A 19,232-nucleotide genomic window follows, 5' to 3' on the forward strand; every position below is an offset into this window, starting at 1 on the left:
CTCTAACCCCGTTCATCCCTCTGACCCCTGGCGTTGCAAATGGAAATCTCATTTTGTGCTCTGTCATAAACTACCACTTCCCCATATTATTTTTGTTTCAGATTTATTAAGGTTACAATATTTCACGAATTAAAACGCGGTGTGTGTAGTGTGTACTACATGTCTGGGTATCAGACACGAAGAAGCTGTGTGTGTGTAATGTGTACATGTCTGTGTACCAGACATGAAAAAGCTGTGTGTGTGTAGTGTGTACGTGTCTGGGTATCATCAGACATTCTCCTAAGTGCTTTATCCATTGCACTGAGTCCCTAAGGCCATTGCATTGCCCCGTGACCTTAACACAATGGTTCATCTAACCAAGTTGGGAAAAGAAGGCAGGAAGGTTGGTTAACTTGCCCGGGGTCATATAGAGCTGTTAGTGGAAGAACTAGCTCTCAGTCGGAACCTGGCCATCTGGCTCCACCGGTGTAATGAACTGCCTGGTCACACCAGAGCTGGAGACAGAGATGACCAATCAGGCAGGCCCAGATCCTCATAAAGACTCTGTCTGCTTTTGCCATAGTCCCGATTCTCTGTCTTCCCCAGGAGCATTGCAATCACATCCTGTCTTTGCATTTTTAAGACAGAGTCTTGCTACGTGGCCAAGGCTGGCCTTGAGCTGGTAATCCTCCTCCATCAGCTTTTCCAGGTGCTAGGATTATAGGCACCAGTCACCAAGTCTGGTTGATTCATGTTTCTGTCCCCACTAACTAATTGTGGGTTCCTTACATTCCTGGGTGATCTTCCTAAATGTAGCCCGCATTCTTTCTCATCAGTGTTCAAATGTCTTCATGAAAGACCATTTTCCACCCTTACTTCCTATACCATTGATGTCCAGTAAGCAGTCAATACCACCATCCCGGGCAGGGAACAATCTGATGAAGACACATACAAGAGTTAAAAAGTTACGTTCACTAAAAATTAAAACATGGCTTGGGAGATGTACAATGTGCCACAAAGTATGAGGACTCAAATACAAACTCTCAGAACCTACTACATAGAAATCGGTGTTCGTGGCAGCCCACCTATAATCCCAGTACAGGGAAGTGGAGGAAGGGAATACTTAGAGCGGGGTGGCCAGCCAGACAAGCCGTGCATTCAGGCTCCATGTTCAATTAAGAGACCCTACGTTGCCCAGTGTAGTAATGTACACCTTTATCCCAGCACTCAGGTGGTAATCTGTGAGGTCCAGGGCAACCTGGTCTACATAGTGAGTTTCAAGTCAGCCAGAGTTACACAATGAAATCCTGTCTCCCATCAGGAGAAAGAGATTAGGATCCTATATCAGAAAATAGGGTGGAAAACCAGGAGAATGCAACCCTCCATACCCGTGTACATACATACATACACTCAGGAGCATATAATCATACATGTACATCATATCCAAAACACTGGAACACACCCAAATGTTTCCTATTATAAAATATTCTGATGCATCTCCTAGGCTGGGAGGGGATTAGGTTTATTGGGATATTGCAGGCAGCCTGTCTGAATGGCTTCAGCTGTATCTGTGGAATAGGCATCTAGTAAGGCTAGCGTGGGGAATATTGTTTATAAACAATATTTTGGTAGAAAACCTTCCCAAACAGCTCCACTCCATGCCTGTCAGCCAGGACACACTGTGTCTTCCCCTCCTCTTGATAGATTGTTCCTCGGATTCTGTCAAAGTTCTGCTTACTGTCTATTTCGGTGACTTCTTTTCTTCCTGCCCTTCCCTAGTGGCTGCGTCTAATCTGAATACATCCCTTTTTCAAACTTTTGAAAGTTGTGCTTGCTTTCTGCTATTTCAGCTATGTGTGTAATGGGCCTTTCTCTTAAACCGACAGTCTTGATGGTCATGACCAAGTCCTTCTTGTTAAAATCAGTGCACAGAAGTGCACAGCAGGCAACACCTTCTCTTGAAAGCCAGCGCAGTTATTCCAACCACAGACTTTATCCAAGGTGACAAGGAAGGTTAAGGGGGAGCTAAGTTCTCATAGGAGAGCTTAAAACTAAACATTTAAAGATCTCGATCTGGCGAGATGTCTCATCTGGTATGCCACTAAGGCTGACTGAATTCCACCCTGAGATCGCACATGCTGGAAGGGGCACCAGAAGTTGTTTCCTGGCCTCCACATGCACACTGTGACCGGTGTATGTCCACATATGCAGTGCACCAAGTTACAAAAACAGCAAGGTGCACACAAAGATCTGTAACATTTAATGTCGTCTACTCCAGTGTGAAAATAATGCAGTTTCTGATAAAAACCATTAGCCACATTCGTAACTGTATATTACAGTGTTACTGAAAATTTTAGAGAGTCCCACTTTGGGCATCATCTGTTACCAGGAAAACTGGCGTTCTCTCTTTGGGTTCTTAGTCTCCATAATAAAATAACTGAAAAATGAACTCAGCAGGAAGCTTGGGGACAGTTTTACTAGAGACTGCAACAGTCAGCTGCAGGTAGGAGAAAGATGAAGAAGAAGAAGAGAGAAAGCCATGCCTTTTGGTTAGGCCAACATGTTCAGCAATGGAGACGGGCAAGCAGCTGCATGCCAGCAGCTGGCTGCACGGTGAGAGGGGATAGCTTCAGAGAAGTCATGAGAAAACTCTAAATGCCAGAGAAAGCCTGGTGAGTATGGGGGGGGGGAGAAAAAGAGAGGGAGAGGAGAGGAGAGGGGAGGAGAGGAGAGGAGAGGAGAGGAGAGGAGAGGAGAGGAGAGGAGAGGAGAGGAGAGGAGAGGAGAGGGAGAGGGAGAAAGAGAGATACACTTTCCTGAAATTGGTCTCAGAGAAGCCGGCAAGTTTAGAGCTACACAGGAATGGCTCTGGAAGTGGGGTTCCTGGGAAGGAAAAGACACTATCTCATTAGAATGATAACTATTTCTCCAGTCTCCTTAGTATGGCTGCCTTCCTGAAGGATAGTCCAGGGGATCGACAGGCCCAGAAGGGTTAAGTCTTTGTTTGGTTGCTTATTTGTTTACGGAGACAGGGTCTCTTTATGTAGCCCTGGCTGTCCAGGAACAGATCCACCTGCCTCTGCCTCCGAAGCGCTGGAATTAAAGGCGTGGGCCACCTCACTCAGCTCTGGATTCACTCTTAAGGTGAATAATGGTTTGTTTCATCCATACTAAGGGCCAGAAGTATATTATATTCTTTTGATTTGAGGAAAACTTTCCTTTTAGGAGATGGGCTCAAATTAGGGACCAGATACAGCCTATTTTCTTTTTTCTTTATTCTCCTTTCCTCCTCCTCTTTCCTTTTGCGATACGGTCTCACTAAGTGTAGCCCTAGCTGACCTGGAATTCACCATTGAGTTGTAACTGGGCTGCTTTCAAACTCACAGAAACTCACCCACCTCACTTCCCCAAGTACTGGGGTTAAAGACAAACGTCACACAACATTTTTGTTTTGCTATGGTTTCTTTTCACCATGGGGGGAAAAATAAAACAAAACACCTAGAGATCCAATTCTAAAGCTGTTTACCAGAAGGGAGACCTGTCTGGACCGCAGATTGGGTCACACCCTCAAATTTGGCCTCAACTGTGGTTCCTTTAGATGGATAAGAAGCCAGAGCTTCTTTCTATGTTTTTGGCCAAGGATAAGAAGGGAGTTGCTTAGTGTCAGGGTCCCTTCCTGTGACCTGCCCAACCACTTGCTATCCCCCATCCTTAGTGGGTGTGCTTGAACTCTTCTTCATTGTGAGAAAGCCAGATCACCTCCACTGCTTAAAATACAATTTTAATGAATGGAAATCCTAGTCTTAAAATATTGGCATAGTCTTTATAAAAAATTTAAGAATTAAAATACTGTCAGGCGGTGGTGGCACATGCCTTTAATCCCAGCACTTGGAAGGCAGAGGCAGGCGGATCTCTGTGAGTTCGAGGCCAGCCTGGTCTATATAGTTCCAGGACAACCAAAGCTGTCTTGTCTTTTTCCCTCCCACCTCCAAAAAGGGAAACCTTTATTTTTTTTCTGGACAAAAGAACTACAGATCCATAACTCTTTTCTTTTTTCTTTTGAGACAAGGTTTCTCTGTAACTTTGAAGCCTGTCCTGGAACTAGCTCTGTAGACCAGGCTGTCCTCGAACTCACAGAGATCTGCCTGCCTCTGCTACCCGAGTGCTGGGATTTAATGCATGTGCCACCACTAACGGCTCAGATCCATAGCTCTTCCATTAAGCTTAGTAGCATTTCAAGAATAAACACGTCTCAGTTTGTTGTTTGTCTTTAGTTGATTTAATCCTTTTTCTTTGCAGGATTCTCACTGCTCCACATTGAGCTAATAATCCTCAGCCCCTAAAATTGAAGTGGTGGGTTTCCAGGCTGCTGCTTTCCAGCCTCCCTCGGCGTTGTTGCTGTCTCTATGGTCCGTGGATCAAAAGCTGTGAACTACTTAATGAAAGGTGCTAATGCAACATCTGAGCCTGATGGCCCTTCTTCACTTGGGGAGCGGGGATGATGGATACATAAGTGATTCTTTTTCAAAAGCAAGTAACAGTGTTGATTGCTTCAAGAACTCATTTGGAAAAACACATTGTTTCTTCCCTGCCATGTGGGAAATGGATAGGACTTACATTTTGGACTTTGTGGAAGACTGTAAAATTCCTTCTAGCCCTGCTTTAAAAACTGCCTCATTGACTGTCTAACTAGGAACACTTTTATGTGAATTTATGGCTAGAAATATATTCGGTGGCTCCACTCCATCAAAAAAAAATTTTTTTAAGACAAAGTTTCATAGAGATCAGTCTGGTCTTAAACTTGTTATAGAGTAGAGGATGGCTTTGAACTTCCAACCCTCCTGCCTCTACCTCCCCAGGGTTGGGATTACAAACATGCATTACTATACCTGGTTTTATTCCATGCTTGGGATTGAACCTTGGACTTAGTGTATGCTGAACAAGTAGTCTATCTATGGAGTCACAGTTCAGTCCACTTCCACAAAATGTTTGTAATGCAAATCTTTAAAATATAACAAGCTTTTGAATTTTATGTAAATGAAAAAATATGTTAAATACCCCTTTTTTTCTCTTGCCATATCAGATTCTAATAGTTCTACTATAAGTATCAAGATTTGACATAACAAAAACCAAACATTGCTTAATAACTTGAACAATCTAGTAAAACTCAATTCCCTCTTTTAAAAAGATTTATCTTTATTTTATATGTCTAAATGTGCCTACGTGTATGTATGTGCACCGTGTGCATGCCCGCTTCTTGTAGAGGCCAGGAGAGGGCGTCAGATCTCGTGAAACTGGAGTTACAGAAGGTTAGGAATGTCTACATGGGTGCTGAGACATTCTCAAGGCTCTCTTTAAGAGCAACAAGACTTAACTTCAGAACCATCTCCTCAACCACAGTTAATACAGTCCGTTAAACAAATGTACATTTTTATTTGGAATTTAAATAGGCTGAAGTAATTTGAGGGGGCTTAGAAATTCAGGAAACCTACCATATATATATCTCTCTCTCTCTCTCTCTCTCTCTCTCTCTCTCTCTCTCTCTCTCTCTCTCTCTCATCCTCTCTCTTTCTCCAGTGGCCAGGAAATGAACTTCACTATAGCACCTGCCCTGATTCTTTGCCTACTACTGTCTCAATCAACCACTGATTGAAACCTTTACAATTAGCCCGGTGTAGTGAGGGAGAGACAGGCAGATCTCTAAGTTTGAGGTCTACATAGCAAGTTCCAGGACAGTAAGAGCTAAATGTGAGACCTGGTTTCAAAACAAAACAAAACAAAAAAGAAACCTTCACAATCTTAGGCCAAAAAAAACTTTCTTCTCAACTTGCTACTTGTTACAGTAACAGAAAACTAACATACATATTTATAGTGTATATATCACTGCTACCACTTGGCCCTGTAATCAGGGAATCACAATAGGTCTTACATCTACAGAGGAAACAATCACTTCTGAATTAGCTTCAATACATTGTATACTTTTTAATGAAACTTTGTGTGTAGAGCTGTCTTTCCCTGAATGAAATAACTGCAGTGTCCTTGATCAACATCCTTCTGTTCCGAAAGGAGTTTGATTCCCATTAAGTAAATTCAGTGCCAATTTGTCTGATGAGAAAGAACAGAGATATTTGAGGGTCTGTTAGTTCACAGAGTCTCACTATGTAGCCCAGGCAGGCCTCAGACTCACAGTGAGTCACAGGCTCTGCTTCAGCCTCCGGGGTGCTGGGATGACAGGCTTAAGTCCCACTCGTTTTAAAAATCATAATTCTCTCTCTCTCTTTAATAAATATTTTTAGCTTTAAAAAATCATAATAGTCAGCCAGGTGGTGGTGGTGCATTCTTTAATTCCAGCACTCAGGAGGCAGAGGCAGGCAGATCTCTGTGAGTTTGAGGCCAACCTGGTCTACAGAATGAGTTCCAGTATAGCCAGGCCTACACAGAGAAACCCTGTCTCAAAAAAACCAAATAGGAATAATAATAATAATATAATAGTCTACACAGTGAATCCCACGACAGTCAGGGCTACACAGAGAAACCCTGTCTCTAACCAAACTAATAATAGCAACAATAAAAAATATGTGTACCTTTATGTGAAAACTTGCCTCTTGCAAAGGATCTCCTCATTCCTCTCCAGAGGAAGGAGAGGCAACATGGCAAGTGCCAGATCAGGGCCCTGCTTCCTGCCTCACGGGTGTGAAACCCCCCTGGTCTTGACCTATACGCAAAAGGTAGTCTTGTGTGGGGATTTCTCCAGTGTCTTCTGCCAGCTTCCAGGAGGAAAAGCAAGGCTTAAGAAGGAGGAAGAAGACATCCCCATAAACAGTTTGGATAATAGAATATGTGAGAGTCTGTGTGCACACAAGCAACGACATGTTTATGGGGGTCAGAGGACAACTTGAAGGAGCTGCTTCTCTTTTTCCGCCACAGTTACTGGGAGTCATTCAGGTTTGTCAGGTCTAGCCAGGGTTTTTACTGTCTGAGCCATCTCTCCCATCCTCGGATGCAGTATTAAAGCTGTCTTTAGGGGCTGGTGTTGTAGCTCATTGGGTGGAATGCACACCGTCCTATGTTTAATGCCCAGTAACACACACACACACACACACACACACACACACACACACGGAGACAAAATCCTGTCTGGGAGGGGTTCCCAGATCTTCTGGCACTTGCGTGCTTTGAGAGCCTGAGCAGGGCAGAAAACTGTGTATTTGGAAGGCACTGCCCAGTAAGTCTCACCCAGAACAGCGCCAGGCAATTAATCAGTGCTAACGAGAAATCTGCCATTAGTTTTCTGTGCCCATGACTCTGACTTCCGATCATATTCGCCTCTGCAGGAGACATCATTGCTCATATTTATGGGGTACGAGACTATAGTTCAACATATACTTTCAACACACTTTAACACGAGTTCCGTGAAGAACTTACAGTCCTCTGTTAAGTGAAGAACACTGGGGTTTTATGGCTTCAGAGTGTTTGAGAAGCCCAGGAAGAGCGACATTAAAAAAAAGTGAACAGAACGGACTTGAGTGTTGTCGGGAAATGCACCGGTAAGAACTCCCTAGCGGGGTCTGTGCCTGGCCTTCTAGGTGAAGAAGAGGTAATAGTGACGTGTTCTAGGACCCTCCCTTTCCTTCCTTCTTTTCCTTTTTCTTTTAGAGGTAGGGTTTCAAGTAGCCCGGCCTTGCCTCAAGCTCACTATATAGCTAAGGCTAGCCTTGAACTCCTTAACTTCCTGCCTCCATCTCCCAGGTGCTGGGGTTACAGGCTGTGGCCCCACATCTTGTTTTACTTGGTGCTGACAAGCACTCCATAGCCAATCCACACTCCCTGCCCGGAGCCTGGTTTCTTCCTCTCAGCCATCACTCCCCTTTCATCTTCCTTGGCTCTCCCGGATCGCCGGAACGTGAACTGCACAAGCCGGAGCCAACTTTTGTTTTATTTTCGAGACAGTCTCTTTATGCATTCCTAACTGTCCTGGAACTCACTATGTAGACTGAGCTGGCCTCTGATTCACGGGGATCCTCCTACCTCTGCCTCCCAAGTTCTGGGATTAAAGGCGTGTGCTGAACCAACATTGTGTGTCATAGTGGACTACTTCAATTGGCCTTCCTTAATCAAGCATGGTAAATCTCATTCTGGTGAAGAATGAGCAGACAGTCCGCAGCCCCTGAATCAGCAGGAACACTGTAAGACTCGCCAAAAGAGAGGTTCACTTGTCCTTGTATTGGTTGGCCGCAGCAAGGTCTATATATTGTATAGAAGTGTCCCACCCCACCCCCAGACTTAATGAACACCTGGAATCTTAGAGTGTGACCTTATTCAGAAACTGGGTCTTTGCAGACATGGTCAAGATGAGGTCATGCTGATGAGGACAGGCCTTAAGTCCAATGAATGCCGTGTTTATGGAAAGGGGGGAGGGGAAATTGCACAAAGACACACTGGGACGGCTGTGTGGTAATGGGGACAGAGACGGGTGATGCAACCTCGAGAAGAGAATATGCCAAGGAGCGCGAGGAGCCACCGGAAGAGGCTGGGAAAGACGCTGCCTGGGAACCTAAGGTCTCTCTGACAGTCCAGGGGGAGAGGCCGTGGGGGGCAGTCTCCTGGCCTCTCCAGCTGTGGAGGGAGGAAGGTTCAAGCTACCCAGCACATGGACATTGGTGACAGCAGGGAGCTGTGGGGAATGAATGCAGGCTCACAGGAGCCTGGCAGGGACGAAATCACGAGAGCCGAGGAGCCTCCCAGACAGCAGCAAGGGTCTCTCATCAGCAGGAACTGTGAGGCCTCCTTTGAGACACTCCCTTTAGCCTTGTGCACCTTGCTCGAGAGCCAAACTGTCAGGATTGAGTCCCTGGCCAGCTTCCTCTGTCCCTTTCCCAACAGCCTAAGTGGAACACGAAGGGCGGAACGTGGGTGACTTCCCTTGTCTCCTCTTTGGGGAAAAGGACTCACTTTTTGGGTGGCCATCTGTGTTGGTGACCACTACACAGACAACAGGAACAGCACCTTTGGACAAAGTCACCCCACACATCCTCTTTTACCCAGTAGCAATGGGTGTGGGTGACTATATATGTTGAGGAAGGCTATCCAGGCAGCTATGTGCAGAATGTCTTGGATCAAAGCCAACTAGTTGGAAACTGATATCAAAAATGAACAGAACAGGAGAGCCGTGTTGTGGTGACCCTTGCAAGGAAAGGGAGCTACTGTTTGGTATTCAGAGTTTGGCGCTGACTCTGAGGTTGTGTGAGAAGAACATTATTTTCTGTCTCCAACTATTTCTGCCAAGTCTCTTTGACTTTTTGGCATCGTAAAAATTGGAAACCGTATCTTTTGTGATGTTTGCCCAATTATGTAAGATGGATCAAGTATTAATTTCTGCTATTCTGGAATGGAGCTGGAAGCAGGCTGTTTTCTTTTGACAGAGAAAACCCTTTCTAAGAACCTAGGCTCAGAAAGACAAAAGTGCAAATGTCCCCCATGTGCTCTGATCTTGACAGTACTCCGTGGGTATTTGGGGTGAGTGATCTCTGATGGTGCAAAGAGTAAAAGATAGGGCTGGAGAGGTTGCCCAGTGGCTCAGAGCACTTGCTGTTCTGAGAGGACCCAGGTTCGGTTCCCAAGAGCCACTTACTTGGTGGCTCACAGCATGTGTGACCCCACTTCCAGGGGATCCAGTGCTGCCTTCTGATTCCCAAGTGTGGTAGACATGCATGCCATACACAGAAATACAGAAAAACAAAACACTCATGCATAAAAATAAATGAAAAAAAATAAACTCCAACTCTGATTCATGCTGTTCATCCTAAATTGCTTTCTGAAGCAAAAATCAAGAATCCTAATTTCCCCTGAGCTGAGGTCTTGTCTCTGGCTGTTGTGTGCGGCTGTGTCTTGGGTTGCTGTGTGTAGCTGTTTTTCTGGTTGCTGTGCAGCTGTGTGCGGCTGTGTCTCCCATGTCTCAGACTGCTGTGTACAGCTGTGTCTCAGCTTGTGCCCAGACTGCTGATAAATTCAGAGAACAAGTTTCAAGTATAGGACTTCAAATGTGATTTTTTTTCATTTTTTGAGACATAATTTCACTAAATAGCCCCGACTGGCCTAGAACTCACTATGTAGACCAGGTTGGCATTGAAGCAAATATAATTTTAAAAAGCACTTTATTAAGATTTATACTCTTCAGTTTCTAGTACATCAATTTATAGGAATAATTTGTATGAAGATCTTACTCATTTGAATATTTAGAAGTCCTCACCCATTACAAAGAAAATACATTTCCAGTTAACTACCCTTATCCCCAAGAAACCAGCTTAAAAAAAACTAACACCCAACTATATGGATAACCATTTTAATAATATAAATGAGGAAGCAATTTTTGGAAATTATCATTAGATTTTAAGTTAAGGTATTTGTTTTTTTTTTAAAGCTTAGATTTGTTTTCTTAATTCTGAATTTTCACTTCAGCCCTCCAAAAATCTCAATGTCCCTCTTATCCTTGCGCCTAGCTTGTCCTGCCTCTGACCTGCTTCAGTCTGTCTCCTGAGCTTCTGCTTGCTTTCTCCCTGGGACTCCTGCGGCAGGGGACCCGCTAAAGCCAGCAGATGGGCCTGTGGACAGCTGTGTCCTGGTCCCTGCAAGCCAACGTCTCTGTGGCCTTAAGCGACAGAAGCCTCCTTCCCCAGCCCCTGCACCTCTCACCCACCACGCACCCCTTGCTCTCAGCTCAACCTCACCTTCTCTGCCCCTTTCTGGACTGCCCACTGGGACCTAAGAATCCTGACTATCAGCCTTCCCCTCAACTCTGGTCAATTTAGATGCTGTTTCTCCTCCTTTGAAAGCTCTTAAAACCCAGATTGGACGACCATGGACTCTGAGTATTTTATCATTTATCGTTTTTAGTTTTGTTTTTTGTTGTGCTGGGGATCAAACTCAGTACTGACATAGGACATACTAGACAACCCCCCCCCCCATCACCTACCTACATTTTATCTCCAAATATCTTAAACCCCAGGTCAAGGTTGATTCCCATTTATGATCCGTTTACTCTGTTACCTATGTCAGTGCATGGGAAACCAAGTCATCCAGTATTTCTCGGGCTCTAGTGTCAGATCAGATGCTTTCCATAAAAAGCAAAAGCAAAAAAAGCAAAGAACAAAACAAACACCTCCCCTCCCTCAAAAAAACAAACAAAAAAACCCCACAGAAATAAATAAAAGGAAAACACTCTGTGACATTCCTTTCAAAAGGCTATATACTATCTTTTTTCTTCTCCTTCAAATTCCAAAGGGAATGCTCATGTACTGAACAATCATCTAACACAAGAAAATCCCACTACAAAGCCGGGCGGTGGTGGCGCACGCCTTTAATCCCAGCACTCGGGAGGCAGAGGCAGGCGGATCTCTGTGAGTTCGAGGCCAGCCTGGTCTACAGAGCTAGTTCCAGGACAGGCTCCAAAGCCACAGAGAAACCCTGTCTCGAAAAAAACCAAAAAAAAAAAAAAGAAAAGAAAAGAAAATCCCACTACGTTTCTGTTAAATGAACGTACGTAGACCCACAGCCGATCCCTGGTGAAAAGCAAACCAAACCTTGCAGAAACCACGCCCTGCCAGGGCTCAGTGACTCCTGCATCAACACGTCACCGGCCAACCTCATCATGTGTTTATCTGCTGGGAGGGTCTTCCCGGCAAAGATGGCTGCTGCACACCTGATCTCCTTTTTGGTCCTTCTTCAGCAACACATACTCAGTCTTTTTAGAGATAAATCATTAAACATGCTTCAATTGTTGAGGTGCTTGCCGGGCGGGCGGCCTCTAGGCTGAGGACACTAAGTAACTAATTTGTAAGAAGTGATTCATCTTGCTGCCGCAGTTAGGTTTGAATAGTTTCTAAACTTTTAAACTTTGTGTCTATCTCACCCTTCCCTCCCACCCTATAGCATATGAGTATCAGTCTGGAGTCCAGTTAGGATTCTTTTCACTTGAGTACTGAAGTATCTACAAGAGGAGAAAAGAGAATAGTTACTGAGAGCACAAAAACTCCCTCAAGTTAAAGAGAAAAGATTCTTGGAGGCCAGAGGAGCTGCAGTTCAAGGCCAGCCTGGGCTACACGAGACCCAGTCTACAAAAAACAAAAGAGGGTGGTGGAGGTGAGCTGGTGAGACGGCTTGGGTGGTGGGGGCACCGGTATCTCGCCTGACGACCGGCCTCAAGGTGAGAAGACAACCTGTTGGTTCAGTCTGATGGAGTCTGTTCTTTCCGACCACGTTTGTCCTAAGGGTCAAACTCACGTAACAGGGCCCTAACTCACGGAACTGAGTCATCTCGCCAACTCTGTTTTTAGAGACAGGGTCTCGTGTAGCTCTGGCAGGCTTGGACCTTAATATGTTGCTGATGCTGGTCTTGAACTCCAGGTCCTCTTGTTCCCCCATCTTTCACACGCTGGGATGACAAGCCACACCCAGAGAGAGGTAAACCGCCAGTGTTTAATATTTGCTTATAAAGCAAACGCAGGAGCTACTCTGAGAAATTCAGAGAGTTGAAATTACAGGTGAGAGATACTACGAATGAAATGCGTAGCTATATTTTAATTACACAGTATAAAAAATCCCAACACAAAGATAGTTGTAAATGGTAAAATAATGAGAGGTTCTATTTTTGTTTTGTTTCTCTCTTCGCCCTCCCCTCCTGCCTCCCCCCTGCGTCTCTTGACTTCCTGCCCAACCAAGCACTCATCCCTGAGCTACATCTCAAACCCCAGTGCCTTTTCTCTACGTCCATCTTGCCATCTGCAGATGGTCCTAACTTTCAAGACTGCGCAAAAGTTGACGACGCGGTTCACTGACGACATAGTTCTTTCTTTCAAGGTTTGATTTTAATGATATGTTTGCGCATGGGCATTTGTATGTGCATGTATGTGCCTGTGGAGGCCAGAGGCTTCAGATCCCCTGGAGCTGAAGTTACAGGCATTGAGGGCTGGAAATTCGACTCTGGGGGAATAATAGCACACGCTCTTAACCACTGAAATCACACTCCTTTCCCCTCCCTCTTTTCTCCCTTTTGCTTTTGGAGACAGGGTCTCACGTAGCTCAGGCTATCCTCAAACTTGCTATGCAAACTAGCTCCTGGTCATTTTGCCTCACTTCTCAATTACTAGGATGATAGCCATGCATTATCAGGCCTTTTAGAGCTACGCTCCCTCTTCCGTGTGTGTGTGTGTGTGTTTGTGTGTGTGTGTGTGTGTATGTGTGTAATATGCAATAAGTGAGCTGGGATGGTGGTGCACACCTTTAACCCCAGCACTCTGGAGGCGGAGGCAGAGGCAGGCAGATCTCTATGAATTCCGGCCAAGCATGGTTATGGATATATAGTGAGACCCTATCTCAAAAAGAAAGAAAGAACAATAAGTGCTCTTAAACCACTGAGCCATCTCTCCATCCCTTTCACCCCCACTCCCTGCCCCCAGGATCTTTCATTGAATAGAATTTGCCATTTTAGCCTCTCAGTGTTGAGCTTAGAGATGCCACTACTTTTACATGGGTGCTGAGGATTTGAACTCAGATTTCAATGCTTGTCTAGCAAACATCTTACCCATGGAGCAATCTCCTTAAGCCCCCAAAGTTTGACTCTCTGACGATGATAACATTCAGTGCCACTCTTCAAAGCCTTCAGGTAGCAACACAGAATTGAAGTAGCTGAACCCCCCATCCCCAAATATGTCTGTGACTCTTCTAGAGGGCAGCAGGTAGTCAGGATGGCAGAAACCAGTAGATTGGGCTTTAGTTTTGCATTTAAGTTGTAAGTATCTCACACAAATCAAGGAACAGAATGTTTAAAATGTCTTGATCTGCTACATTCTCATTTTTTACTGGATTTAAAAAAAAAAGAAAAACTGTTGCATTGGCTATAGTCTCCTGACTGGCCTCATCATATTCAAAGCCATGAATGCACAGTGTGGCAACTTAAAATGTCGGCAGAGATACAGCGATTTGATTAAGCATTGCATAGGTCCAGGGTGCTGTGGAACATAATTTGAAAACCCCCTTCCCCTGTCTTGAGGGATTATCATTTAGTTTAATGATCTTACCTCTTAGGAAACAAAGGCAGCTTAAGCTATAGGTATAGACCAAGGTTTAAATGTCTTCGGGTCATCTCTTGGGATCTAAGGAAGAAAAGAAATAAAAGACCAAAATGTAACACGTATACTAGGATGCATATGCTATTATAATATTTGATCAGAGAAATTATATCAAATCTTTCTTTCTTCTTTCTCTCTCTCTCTCTCCCTTCCTTCCTTCCTCCCTCTCTTTCTTTCTTTCTTTCTTTCTTTCTTTCTTTCTTTCTTTCTTTCTTTCTTTCTCACTATGTGCTGTCCTGGAACTCTGTATAGATCAGGTTGGCCTGGAACCTACAGAGATCCACCTGCCTCTGCATCCTGAGTGTAGATTAAAGGATTAAAGGGATTAAAGGCAAGCATCACCATACCTGGCTATATCAAATCTTAGGGTTTCAAAAAACTTCTCATAAGAGAAGCAGGGTTTTTCTGGTTCCTGAGGAACTGGACCCTGGCATTCCTTTCAAATAATAACTAAGTAACAGGACACGTCCCTGCCTTCCTTCCTCCCCAGGAACAAATCCTTGGACTATATGCCGGGAGGAGACATGAGAAGACAGCGAGGACACTCTTTCCCACTGTAATGGCGGCAGCCATGTCTACAGCTTTAGGCACATTTGGGTGGTGTGTGCTCGTAGAGTGAACCTCAAGCTCTCTTTACTGTCGTGGTGCCACAGGTTCCCTGATTTGCACCCTTGGTATCTGTCTCCCCTGAGTATTCATCCTCTTAGCTTTGACCTCAGGCTGCAAACACATTCGTTCCTCTCCTGTGCTCACACTTTTGTGGGAGGCTGGCCTTATTGTCCATTTTACATTGTTTTAAATTTCCGGCACTGGCGATCAAAGGTTCATGCAGCCTAAGCGTGCGCTCTCTCTCTGACCTATATTCCCGACCTACAAAGGTGTTAAAAATAAAGATTTATCCAAGTAATGGAAAGCTGTAAAGATTTCCAAAAGCATTTTATTTTTCTATTCATGTTGGGAATGTAGCTCATAGGTAAGGTCTTTGGCTTTAATCTTAGAACTGCAAATAACAAACAAAAAAAATAGGCCTGGTGGTGGTGCATACCTTTAATCCCAACACTGGGGAGGCAGAGGCAGGCAGATCTCTGTGAATTTGAGGCCAGACTGGTCTATAGAGGGAGTTCTAGGACAGTCAGGGCTACACAGAGAAACCTTGTCTCAGGAAAAGAAAGGAAGGAAGGAAGGAAAGAAAGAAAGAAAGATTGCTGCAATTGAATCTTTCAGGATGTGTATACAAGCTCTAACTTTGTGCCTGAGCTGGGCTAGACACTAGACAAAGGTCCTCAGTCTAGTCTGAGGTAGATCCACTCTTCTGGTAAGTACTCAATTTTCAAAACTCAATTCCCAGTTGGATCCAACACTTGGGAGGCAGAAGCAAGAGGGTCATCACAAGTTCGAAGCCAGCCTCGTCTACATGGTGAGTTCCTGGCCAGCTGGGACTTATAATGAGCACCTGGCAAGATGGCTTGCTGCCAAGCTTGAGAACCTGAATTTGAACCCTAGGCGCGTGGCGGAAGAGCCGGTTCCTTTGAGGTGTCCTCTGACTTCCACCCACACCCAGGAATTAAAAAAAAAATTAATTAAAAAAATTTTAAACCAGAATCAATCTAATAACAACAACAACAACAGCAACAACAGCATCAACAAAACAGTTTTTTACTTTCTCCAACCTTCTAGGCTGCCTTCTTGTTCTAGGGTGGAGATCAGTAGTCAGTGTACCCTCCTCCTCTTGTCTGGGGTCTACCCTGTTCCCTACTCTCCTCCCCATAACTGGGGTCTAACCTGTTCCCTACCCTCCTCCCCTTGTCTAAGGTCTAACCTGTTCCCTACCCTCCTCCCCTTGTCTGGGGTCTAACCTGTTCCCTACCCTCCTCCCCTTGTCTGGGGTCTAACCTACTCCCTACCCTCCTCCCCTTGTCTGGGGTCTAACCTGTTCCCTACCCTCCTCCCCTTGTCTGGGGTCTAACCTGTTCCTTACCCTCCTCCCCATAACTGGGGTCTAACCTGTTCCCTACCCTCCTCCTCTTGTCTGGGGTCTAACCTGTTCCCTACCCTCATCCCCGTATCTGGGGTCTAACCTGTTCCCTACCCTCATCCCCGTATCTGGGGTCTAACCTACTCCCTACCCTCCTCCTCTTGTCTGTGGTCTAACCTGTTCCCTAGCTTCTTCGGCTGAGAGTGCTTCCTTTCTTAGTCTGGGACTTAAATTGCCCCATGTTGATCATGGCTGATAACTCTCCTTTGCCTCCTGCCTGGAGCCACACTCTCCTCTTCTAGTCTCTGGACTTGACTAGCTCTTGATAACTCTGCTCAAAGCAACACCTTCACTATAGAAGTCAAGGCCAAGTTCACACATACTTCAAGTCCACCTCTTAGTTGCCGTCCGGGGTCAGTCCCTTTTGTTTAATGGTCTAGCACCTTTGCTAGTTGCTGTCAATTAAGTTCATGGACATTGTAGCCCAGGACTCATCATCACCATCGTTGTGTGAGGGATCAGCTCAGCAGGTCTGGGCTATCCAAACCCACTTATTCTAAAGAAACGTTTTGTCCTTGCGGTTTCTTGGAGAGAACTCCTAAGTCTTCAGCACACCCCACCCGATATTTCTGGAACAAGGTCAGCTATGAGAGTCATTGCTTGCCTGTGTCGCTCACTTGGACTAATGAGACGGCTGGGCGGGGGGGGGGGTAAAGGATGGTCACTACAAGCATGCACATCCATACATAAACGTGGAAATAAATCTGCACATGGAAGTGAGGCAAGAGAATCTGATAGACAGCGAGGTCTGAAAGGCCTTGTGTGATGTGTGAAGGATGCCAAATTAGCATGCGAGAGAAACAAAGCAGCCAAGAGGAAGGCTGGACCCACACAGACCCAGGCTGCAGTAAATCTACCCACTTGTGCAGCTACAGAGGCACTCCTGACATCCCAAGGTGATCTACAGTGCACTATACTACTGCAGCTCAGCGCTCTGGGTGGAGATTTAAGATGTTGGCGAGACGTTTAATACATAGGTAAGTTGTATGTAGAATTACATGTAATAGGGCAAGTACCTATAGTATATTAGCGCATCCTTAATATATTCCTGTGGCCATGCATTATGGTAAAAAATATTTCTTAAGTTCTAAGAGACTGGGATGATTTGCAGGAACTCACACCCAGAGTTAATAATACTTCTTGAAGACACCTGATTGAAGACCTTATTGTGGACTCAGCCTGTTTGTTTCACCCACTTCTCAGAGAACAACGTAACAATTAACCTTGCCTTGGATTTCCCATGTAGTCGACTTTTACACTCTAAGCTAATGCTGTAATCTTAAATCACGTACTCTTCCATGCTCCTGACTCAGAACAATGCCTGCGTGTTCTGTGCCGAAAGCAGCAGGTACAGACGTCGAAAACGATTTTCTAAAGGGCCTAGCCACCATAAACGTTGAACAGAACGCGTTGATAAATAACGATGTTTCTTATTTGGTCAGTTGGGGTCCTCTGGGGTCAATGACTTAATGTCTTGTGAAAACTCAGTTAGAGGTGTCTGTAAAAGATCTTCCATTCTTCCCCCCAAATGACGCTTTCTGGGCTGTTCAATAAAAGAGAGAGCAAAGCCCTTTGCTAGAGGTGGACATACAAGCACACAGGACACACAGACATACAGGCCAAGCCATCTCACCAGCCCCTCACGTGACTTTCCCCACGGAATGGCTTTATTTCACACGTGATGCTGATGCTGACGTAAGCTGTGGGGGAGACGATCAGCAGAGCTCAGGAGGACGAGTGAACTTTCTGAGTTAGGACAGCTGCCCCATCCAGACAGCAATTTCAAGGTCATTTCAGTAAGATCAAGGCCAGCAAGAACTAACAAGAACCTCTGCACTCCGCATGCAGCCTCTGCCTCCCGTGTGGACCAATCAGCGGCTCTTTAGATGTCTATCTCAGGGCAGGGCACTTTCCTTTTTTCTCTGAGACAGGGTCAAGCCCAGACTTGCCTCCAACTCTTATGGCTGAGGATGACCTTAACCTTCTGATTCTCCTGCCAGCAGGACAGCTTTTAGATTGAGAAAAAAATCCATTCTATGACAGTATTAGAGGGTTGGATGCCAGCCAGATGGAGAAAGCACACTGAACACGCATGAAGACCTGCAGCCCATTGCCGGCACTGCAGAAACACGCCGCACCATTGCCGCCGTGACCACCAGAACAATGCTGGGGGAGACGGTTCCTTAAAAGAATTCAGAAGCTGTCTTCTGTCACCAGGCACTGCAGGGAACAAAGCCAGTCCCTGCATCCTGGATATCCGTGATTAAAGCAGAACCAGTTTTACAAGCTACATGCCCAACCTCTTCCAAGACTGCATAAGGGGTGGGAGAAGAATGTGGTGAGGAATAAGTCTGTGTGCATACATGAACCTGTGCATACATGAATCTGTGTGCATACATGAGTCTGTAAATGCATGAGTCTGTGTGCATACATGAGTCTGTGTGCATACATGAGTCTGTACATGCACGAGTCTGTGTGCATGCATATGAGTCTGCGCATACATGATTCTGTGTGCATACATGAATTGTGTACATAGATGAGTCTGTGTGCATACATGAGTCTGTGCATACATGAGTCTGTGTACATGTATGAGTCTGTGCATACATGAATTGTGTACATAGATGAGTCTGTGTGCATGCATGAGTCTGTGCATACATGAGTCTGTGCACACATGAGTCTGTGCACACATGATTCTGTGCATACATGAGTCTGTGCACACATGAGTCTGTGCACACATGATTCTGTGCATACATGAGTCTGTGCATACATGAGTCTGTGTGCATACATGAGTCTGTGTGCATACATGAATCTGTGTGTATACATGAGTCTGTGCATACATGAGTCTGTGTGCATACATGAGTCTGTGCACACATGAGTCTGTGCACACATGATTCTGTGCATACATGAGTCTGTGCATACATGAGTCTGTGTGCATACATGCATCTGAGTGCACACATGAGTCTATGCATACATGCATCTGAGTGCACACATGAGCCTGTGTGCATACATGAGTCCATTCATGTCTCAGGAGAGTAGCTTCAGTACAGGGGAGGCTCTACCCTGAGAAGTCTGTACAGAGTCATGCAGTCTGT

At 45.2% G+C, this 19,232-nt stretch overlaps 1 protein-coding gene across 1 annotated transcript in view; it reads right to left on the reverse strand.

The window, feature by feature from the left end:
• Window positions 1–11,911: 11,911 nt before the first annotated feature.
• Window positions 11,912–19,232, reverse strand: part of LOC142839674 (aldehyde oxidase 2) — a 71,194-nt gene continuing 63,873 nt past the window's right edge. The window contains exons 35-36 of the mRNA XM_075955901.1: window positions 14,055–14,129; window positions 11,912–11,965 (exon numbers count right to left, since the gene is read on the reverse strand). Of these exons, the coding sequence (XP_075812016.1) occupies window positions 14,076–14,129 (54 nt within the window). The 3' untranslated portion in view covers window positions 11,912–11,965; window positions 14,055–14,075. The remainder of the gene's footprint in view (window positions 11,966–14,054; window positions 14,130–19,232) is intronic.

This window comes from Microtus pennsylvanicus, chromosome 22 (assembly GCF_037038515.1).
Source record: "Microtus pennsylvanicus isolate mMicPen1 chromosome 22, mMicPen1.hap1, whole genome shotgun sequence".
Lineage (NCBI taxonomy): Eukaryota > Metazoa > Chordata > Mammalia > Rodentia > Cricetidae > Microtus > Microtus pennsylvanicus.